This window comes from Bison bison, unplaced genomic scaffold, assembly GCF_000754665.1.
Source record: "Bison bison bison isolate TAMUID 2011002044 unplaced genomic scaffold, Bison_UMD1.0 scf7180017864366, whole genome shotgun sequence".
Classification (NCBI taxonomy): domain Eukaryota; kingdom Metazoa; phylum Chordata; class Mammalia; order Artiodactyla; family Bovidae; genus Bison; species Bison bison.
This window is the reverse complement of record NW_011494938.1, coordinates 3,350,587-3,360,129: the sequence shown is the minus strand read 5'-3', so window position 1 is coordinate 3,360,129 and position 9,543 is coordinate 3,350,587. Positions and strand designations below refer to the sequence as shown.

The following is a 9,543-nucleotide window of genomic DNA, read 5'->3' as shown; positions in this document are numbered from 1 at the left end:
TGGAGTGTGCTGCACTCTTCCACTCCTATCAGGGAGAGTTCTCAAATCAGGCCACTTCACAGTCCAACCTATGGATGAACTTCAGCCAAAAATTCCTGACCACAGATTATGGGAAAGAAGTTTTAATATTACAAAACAAAATATGACCTCCCCCTTTCCCTTTTTAAAGTTTTCTTGCTTGCGGAAGCTTCTCTTCGAAAGGAGGATTGTTGTGAGTCTTCTTGGCACAGGATACTGTCAGTGTGGCATGTGGCTGAGACAAAGGAGGAGCAGGGCTGGTGAAAACCCAGGATCACAGGGACAGAAAAATGAATAGACTGGCTTGTGTGCCCAAACACGGGGGCGCTGGAAAGTGACAAGCCCGCCTGTTGAGACAGTGAGCTCTTGGGTCAGTTCATCTCCAGGGAACATCTGCAATCTGACACTTTTCAACATAGAATTTTGGCCCATGATATTACTGTCTCCCTCACACCATATTTAACTTCATTTTTTCTCCTTATTCTTGGCTCTGGTTGAAAAGTGTTACTGAAGACCACATAGCCTGTGTGTGAGTGAATCAAGGCTCAACAAACAAAGCTGCTATTTACCTACAGCTTGTGTCTACCTGTTTAAGCTAGATTATTTTCCTTCTGATCATTCCCATTAAAAATAACTGCTTCCAGGGGCTTCCGTAGTGGACCAGTGGTTACGAACCCACCTTCCAATGCAAGGGACGCTGGTTCGATCCCTGGTTGGGGAACTCAGACTCTATATGCTGCAGGGCAACTAAGCCGGTGTACCATGACAAGAGAAGCCAGCGCACCTCAACTAGAGAGAGCCCGTGCGCCACGATGGAGACCCAGTGCAGCCAAAGACAAAAACCCGTTAAAAAGAATTGCTTCCAAATATTTTTGAATATATTAATTTCTTTTCTTTCTCTTTCCTTCTCTGAGAATTATAATAGATCAAAACTTGAGAGCAGAGAGTATGTGAGTCACTAAACCAAAATAAGGGCGAGGTAACAGCCAGAACTGCTGTAGCACTTGTGCAGAAAAACTGACTTTGAAGTCATAGAAACAATCTCTATGAGTTTGCAAGAACCATGCCTGCTTTATGTCCAAAACTGTATTCATTTCCCACCCTGCCTTCCAGTCGTATATGCTACCAGGTTGATTAGGTGGAATACAACTCTGCTCGACATTGCTGCAAACACCTGACCCCAATTACAACTTCGTTAAAGACATTTTTTTTCCTACGAAAATATTTATTTCACTTGTCCTGAACCTTTAGGACAATTTTCATGATCCTAGATTAATACATCTGGAAAACAAGCAAGTATTCTCTTAAACCAATTTCTAACCGTATCTTTGGGCTGCTAAAGTGATGTTCTCAAGCCAAAGGCTCAATGACATTGTGTGCAATTATACCTCATAATTACTTTTCCTGATTTCACAATAATGGGAGTTAAAGTCTGAAAGAAATAAGGGGCCTTGGCATTGCATGACCCTGCCATCTGTGAGGGTGGGGTAGGGAAAGCCTGGAGAACCCCAGCAGGACCCTGGGAAGTCAAATCTTTACCAGGTAAAAGAGTCGGCAGAAAAATATTTCCACATAGTATCTTACAGAAAACTCTCATCTGTTCCATTTTATTGGACATTAATTGCACATATTAAATAAGGCACATGTCCCTTACAAAATGAATGAATGAATGTTTATCATCTAAATTAAAAACAAAAGTTTTCATGACAAAAGAAAACAAAATGAATGAATGAAATACTCAAGGAAAAGGACCGGTATGCTGTTAAAGGGGAAAAACGTCCTATATTTTTTAGATGAAGCAGAACTACAAGGTCAGAGTCTTAAAATCTCAATCTATTCAACCTCTCAAAATCAGAAATTAATTCCTACTTTACCAGGTGTTTGCCATTAAAATTTAATTGCCGAGTTGGTTCTTATAAATCCAAAATTTTTATCATCTATGTAGGATTTGAAAAAATAAAACAAGTGAATATTGTAACAAAATAGAAACAGACTGATAGATACAGAGAACAAACTAGTGGTTACCAGTGGGAAGTGGGAACGGGGTCCAAAATAGGGGTTGGGGATTGAGGTACAAATTACTGTGTATAAAATAAATAAGCTACAAGGATATATTGTACAACACAGGGAATATAGCTATTATTTTGTAATAACTTAAAATGGAGCAGAATCTATAAAAACATTGAATCTATGAACTATGCTATATTCCTGAAACTTATATAATATTGTAAATCGACTGTATTTCAACTAAAAAATAGAGACAGAACAAGAATTTGGTAGAGAACTGGATGTTGAAAACCTATTAAAAAGAAAAAGGCAAGCTGCCTAAAATGTAAAAAGGCCAAAGAAAATATTCACAATGCAATATTTTAAGTCAAGCACTTATAAATAGTAGTTAAAATGAATAAATACATTAGATTGTATTTGCTACAACATAAAGAAAAACTTCCTGACAAGATTATGAAAGTGATTTTTATTATTTTGGCAGTGGTGTCCTATTATAGGTAATTACAGATATAGAATTTTTAAAATGTGGTATATCAAACCAATGCTATGTCCCCACAAATCTATTTCGTTACAACCAAGTATTATAGTTGCTGTGTACAGATGGAAAGCATACATGATAAAATACAAAAGCAAGAAAAGGTTAAATAAGAGGTTATCCTTGAATTATAAACGTCTACTAAAGTATACCTTTGTATTATACAGTTGTGTCAAGGCTAAAAAGCATACAAATCCATACATAATGCTAGGCAACTATTTGATCTAATATAGATCTAACATGGAAGTGTTAAGGCAGTAATAGCATTTCACAGGTAAAGGCTAAGTTCTGAGACATGAAAGCTTTCAGATAATCCATAAAACAAACCTGAGACATCTTCCTCTTGTTTTGGAAAAAAAAAAAGAAAAGCAATTTTCTTACTGAGTCAAAGCTTTAATATATCAATGAAGCATTTCATAAACAATATATTTAACTACTGCAATAACCTGGAGTAGACATTCTGACTAAAATGGTGACCACCAAATACATTCTTTCTCTGGCAGAAATAAAATTAGATTTTCTGATTGAGCCTGTAACCTGATTGCAGCAGCCCTCAAATTTGGTGGTTTTTTTTTTTTTTTTTTTTGTCTGTTTTTGGTTTTTCTTTCCTTCCTTGAACTGGGTTACAAACATATTAAATAAACCAGGAAATCTCCCAGTACTCACCTCATTGTCTTCTTCGTAAACCCGGCTCTCTCATCACTGAAAGTGCCAGAAGAATTGAGCCTACGTACATAGAAACAGATTACAGAGCATCTGGATCTGGTTGACTTAATGAGGCATCCAGATTGGTACACGATTACTTTTGCTGCCACAAGTCTCTCAGAGTAAGTAGGCTAGGGCAGCCCCAAATTACAGTCTCAGCCCTGTTCAGGGCACAGGGAAGGGTAGATAACAATGTTTTGGAATAGCCAGTGCCAAAAAAATTGAAACATATTGGGTAAGCCTGATTTCTACTGTTGACTTTGGGGCCTTTAAAAATACTGGCACAGATTTTTTCATATTCAAGAGGTACATCTGTGAGATTTTCTTAATTAAAATTGTATAAAATGTTTATTAATAAGAATTCCACATTATAATAGTGCTGCTATGCTGTGGATTTTTAAAAATCTGCCTGGGATTCAACACTAGCCCATGAAACACTTTTTTTTCTAAATATTCATACTACAAATTAATTAATTCTGAATGAGTGGGAGAATGTTTAGCCATCTTTCTTTCTTTTCATATTTTTCACTCCTTTCTCTTACCCCTGCACTGCCCCTCCCAACACACACCACAATCATACACTCTTTCTTTTATAATTTTGATACAGAGATTCCAAAAAGCTTAATGAAATGTAACAAGCAGTAAGCTTTTAGGACACTTCACAACTTCCTTTGTACATTTATGAGCAATGAAAGTTAAAACTCCAAACTTCACTTTGTACTTTTGCGACCTTCCATCACTTTTTGAAAAAAGGTTTTCAAGTTATTTGCATAAACTGAACATATATATTTTGTTCAAGCTTTAGGTCTTCACAGTTACCAAAGTGACCGCCTGCTTAAGATCAATAGGCCGTCTTAAACAGCACAGCCGATCTGATTGGTACCACTGAAATCCAATGCCATCCTCAAAACAATCTCCCAAGACTAATTCTGACTTTCCAAAACACAAACACCGCTGCTATCTAAAAAATTATTTAAAAGGAAAACTAGGTCCATTATAATGGGACTTCCCTACCATGTTATTTAATAAAGAACATCAAGATAGTTCGTGGCATTTTTCACTGTTCACCAGGCAGACACAGATTCAGTCTCCCTGCCTTCCACAGGCTAATAGCCAGATTTCCAGTAACTTCCTGGAACTCAATAATCAGAATGGCTTTAAAACTAAATTAAAATTTTAAGCACAACAAGAGTTTAGAAATATAACATATGAACTAAATCAGTTTGGAAGATATTCTGTACTGCGAATATAAGTTTAATAAACATGCTGTAAAGTGATAAGGAACACATCTTTCGGATCCAATTTTAAGATTTTTCAATTCAAATTTCCAATGAGAGAAGAGACTTTGCTTCAACTTGGTTTTCATGATGTCAAAAACAGGTATTTGATTTAATCAAGCTCATACTATGTATTTGAATTAAAATTGGATAAATTGGTTGTACTTTTCTATATGCTGTGATATTATAAAAGACATTGTTCAACCTTTCCTTGACCAAAATAACTAATACCATTTAGTGATAAAATAACTAATACATATTGGTACTGAATAATTATATAATATATACATACATCTTGAACACTATTTGGTGATTTTTTTTTTTAACCTATGAGATTTATTGAAGTCAGTATGTTATAATCACAAAACTTAAAGTTTAGCTGAGCTGATAAATTTTTTTTCTTCATAATTGAAATTCTGTACTTTAGTAACCAAACGAGGTATGTCTTCAGCTTGGAATTTTTTACGATTTAACAATTTATAGTTTAAAATTCATGAAATCACTGAACCCCACTAAATCAACTACAGTTGATTTCCTTCTGAGCAAATAACTTTATGACTCATCCCATAAAGTAAGAGGAAGCACATCAGTGGGCAAAAAAGATAAATCCACCCATAGATATTAGAGCCTAACTAAGCTATTTTATTGAAAAAGTGAGAAGAGAATTTCTGGTCTTTATTTTTTCCCTTATTAGCCCAGATCACATCCAATCTTACACTGAAATTATTCATCTTTGCATATTCAACAATATTTCCTAAAACTGCTTAATACAATTTTCTATAGAGCATACAGAACATAACCTTGGACCCCACCAAGCAAGGCATGGTTACTGAAATGCCTCTTTATTAGGTAGTTCTGTGTATATGTATATGTGTGTTTTAACTCCAAAGAAAGCTCCCTCAAGAAATTACTATTGGCAACATTCAATATATGTAAAAAAATTCTTTGGGCCCTTTAGCTCTTTCACTCAAAACGTCTCCTGGAGCCCCTACACAGCCCAGGGCTCGTGAGGTACTATTCTGAAGACACGTGTGCAAAGCACATCATCTGTGGGTCAGTTGGTTTACGCTCATTTTAGAGACTAATTGAGAAAGTGGCACAGAGGAGCTAGGGGGGAAAAAAAACTGTAATTTTACTCCCATCTCCCGACTTGCATACTTATAAAATTTCTGCTTGCCTCTGGCTTCTCACTGGCACTCTTTCTCCACTTGTAACTTTTGGACAGCACTATCAAGGAGCTCCATAGACTCTCTGAGAGTCACATTGATTTTAAATGACTTGGGTTTAATGGTCAGGCCGTAATTAAAATCCATTTTCGAAGGCTCGTCTGGATTGGCCTTGAAATTGCACTGGTGAGCAAGGATGGAGATGAAGAGAAACAGCTGCATCTTAGAAATCTCTTCCCCGATGCACCGCCGTTTGCCCACAGAAAAAACCATCACGCTGCCCGTCAAGTCCTTGTTGATGAGGCCATCCTTGTCCAAGAATCGGGTTGGGTCAAAGTCCTCTGGGTTCGACCACTTCACCGGATCATGATTCACGGACCACTGGTTAACAAACACCACCGTGTCCTTGGGGATGTGGTAGCCCAAGACGGAAGCGTTAGCTGTGGTGGCGTGCGGAATGGTGACAGGCACAAAGCTGGAGAAGCGCATGGCTTCATAAAGAAAGGCCATGACGTAGGGCAAGCGGGGCTGGTCCTCCAGGGTGGGCAGCCGGTGCCTACCCACCACTTGATCCAGTTCTGCCTGTACCCGCGCCTGCACTTCCGAATACCTGTTTGGTGTTAAGGGCAGAGAGAGAAAGTCAATGAGGAACACTGATCCTTCTTTCATCTAGAAAGCCCATTACAATATATTTTTATACCACCATTCTTTAAACTGGCTATCTGAATCAGTAATTGAATTAACATTTCCAGAAAAAAAAATCCAAAACAGTTTCCTAATTTATCACTTTATTACAAGATGGAGTATAACAGTTATATTTCCTATAATAAGTCTCACACAGCTCTAACTCTCTTCCCCATCATAAGTTAAAAAAGGGTCTAAGTTTTCTCAGCCTGAAAAAGCATGACAAGGGTAAGGATGACTTCTCTCCACTGGATACAGCAGAAAGTGCCGGGGACATGCAATACTTTTTAGGAACTCATGAAAACTCATTTCTTTTAAAATCAGAAGAATAAAAGCTTTTAGGCCAATGAAAATGTTTTATAATTTTAACATGCTAATCTTTATACCAATATAGTCATAAAGTTTAATTTAAAAAAATTTCATGGAGTAAGGTGTCCTCAAAGGCAAAAGCACTTGGGGCCCACAAAAATTAAAATGTAACCCTGAAAGTGAATTCTTTTTTTCTTCATCTCCCTAGACAATTCCAGAGAACACAATGTTCTCATTTTATACAAAGATCATTGGTATCCTGATAGATAAAGGTACATATCTTCTAACTTTAAAAGCAAATCCCTAATGTTCATGAGATTATGGTAGACTGTAACATTTATTCACTGTTGCCGATAAAACTAGTACAATCCTATTGGAAAACAAAATCTTATTACAAAGCAAGATCTATAAGGGTAATTTCTCCCCACTCTTTTAAAAGCCAGTGATCCATGTCTGGAAATTTATTTTCAGGAAATAACTTAGCAGGTATAAAAAAAGTAACCATAATAGCTAAAATTTTAAATACAGCTGAAACATTAAAACATAGCAGAAACATTAAAATAGCTCACTCTTTAAAAAAATATTTAGACAAACATGATAAATGATTGTATATAATGATCTGTTACTATGGCAAAATATTATACAGCCATAAAAATTACTAAAATTGTGTAGTAAAAAATTACTAAAGTTTAAAAGACAGGGAAAATAAATAAATAAAAGACAGGGAAATGGCCACTATAGTAAGTGGAAATGTCAGAAGTAAAAAAATGTGTAATTACTGCAACTTTGAAAAAAAAATTTAAGTGTGCCTGTGATGACATTATGGGTGATTTTTCAGAGATTTGCAAACTTTTTTCATAGAGGGCCAGAGAGTAAATATTTTAGGCTTTGTGGATCAAGCCCTCTTACCTCCCAGCTTGTGCTATGGGGTAGAAGCAGCTACAGACAATACATAAATAAATGGGCATAGCTGCATTTCCATGAGTTACATAAAAAATAGGAAATGCAACTTGCCAACCCCATCATATTGTCTTTTCACTAAAAAGAAGAACTTTTCATCAGCTATAGTGAATTGAAAGTGACCCCCAAATTGTTTTATTCCCTTTTGCTGCCCAATTGGAGTACACGGAAAACGATTTACAATTCGGTTTCTGGTGAAAAAAGAAAGAAAGGCAGTTTCAAAAGATAACACGCTTATCTGGGGAAGCAAAGGATTTATTGATCCCATTTTGGAATTGTCCTCTTCCTGATCTATTATTGACTCTCATTATGCGATTTCTGCCCCTCCTCCATATGTGTTTCCATGATATTAATACTGAAAAGTGATTTTAAATATACACCCCCCCCCCCAAATTGTGAAAGCAGTATCTAAGGAAATACAGGATTCTGATGCAGTGGATTCTAACAAAAGAAGTTTTTACTTTCCAGCTTCCCCTACCTGGTGCGCCAGATTGCATAACCAGGATTTCTGGTCTCTCAAAGCAATCAAGACTTGCCTTGAATGAGACATTTGCCCCTGGGGTAAGGATGCCAGATAAAATACCGGCCGCCCATGTAAATCAACGGCTCGTCTTTTAATATAACTATAACCTATGTAAAATTTATGTTATATTTGCTTGATCTGGGGATACCGGAGACATGTTTAATTCGTGCGTGTACAAATTTAGCAGAGGTCCGCGGCTGAGGATCAACTTAACCCAGCCGAGCCCAGGGATCCGAGAGGTTAGCAGGTGCCACCCAGATACTCAGCTTCCCTTTCTATAACAGATGCAGCTCAGCGTTTGCTAAAGTTATGGCTTCTCCTATTCTTTACACCGACACCTCTACGCCTAGAGCGGCGGTTTTATACGCCCAGCACAATCCGCTGGTTTCTGGTTGCTTTCCTAAAGCTTTGGATTATCGGTCCTTGAGGCTCCGCCGCCGAACACTAGCTATGTCGCGATACAAAGCCTTGAAGGGCGGTTGGCTTTTGGCTCCGAGGCCAGACGGCCTCCAGTCAGCGCTGAAGACCAGCCGAGCCGATTAGGCGTGCTTACTTAACATATTTTTTACTACGCTGCACTTTCCTTTCGAACATTTCCAATTTTGCTTCTCCGTGCCAATGTGGGAGATCGGGGGATGATCTTGGGCACTTAATCTTGCTATTCCAAGTGGTTTCACACAAATTTATCCCCTCTCGGAGCGGTGAGCTCCAAGATCAGCGATGCCGAGCCGTCCCGGCGCGGTTGGGTGGAGCGTGCAAAACGCACGGTGCAAAACGCACGGTGCCTTCCAGAGACGCGCTTTCTGGACTCGGTCTCAGCTTTGGCAGGTGGGGACCCGCAGCGAAACCCCAAACCCTCCTTGAGCGCTAGTCGCGACCTCAGCATATTCTAATTCCACTCCACCTTTTACGGAGGGAGGGGGGAAGGCCGACCCAAGCCTCCTGGAGGCTTTACCTGGTGAAGAGAACGAGCAGCCACTGCAGCGCGGTGGAGAGAGTATCCTGGCTGGCGCCGAAGATGTCTGTGACCGTGGCCGGCACGTAGTCTACGTCCAGGCGCGGGCCACCATCGCCAGAGTCAGCCCCCGCCGAGTGGATGAAAGCGTCCATCATGTCGCGGGGGGCGGCCCCGGGCCGGAGGCTTTCGCGGTGCCTCAGGAACTTGTCTAGAACGAAGTTGCTGAAGTTGCGATTGAGCTGCTCGAATTCACGGAAGGCAGTGCGCACGGGGTTAGGGAAGCGCTGCAGCCAGGGCAGCACGTCCACCAGGCTGCCCGCGCCCACAGTGCGCCCAAACTCCTCGTTGTGGCTGAGCAATTCGAGGAACTCGGCGTCGTCGTGGCTGTAGCGGCAGGGGGG

General features: G+C 39.2%; 1 protein-coding gene across 1 annotated transcript in view; it reads right to left on the bottom strand.

The window, feature by feature from the left end:
- Positions 1–2,470: 2,470 nt before the first annotated feature.
- The window catches only part of LOC104999966 (cytochrome P450 1B1), an 8,689-nt gene continuing 1,616 nt past the window's right edge, over positions 2,471–9,543 (bottom strand). The window contains exons 3-4 of the mRNA XM_010855600.1: positions 9,140–9,539; positions 2,471–6,318 (exon numbers count right to left, since the gene is read on the bottom strand). Coding sequence (XP_010853902.1) covers positions 5,730–6,318; positions 9,140–9,539 — 989 coding nt within the window. The 3' untranslated portion in view covers positions 2,471–5,729. The remainder of the gene's footprint in view (positions 6,319–9,139; positions 9,540–9,543) is intronic.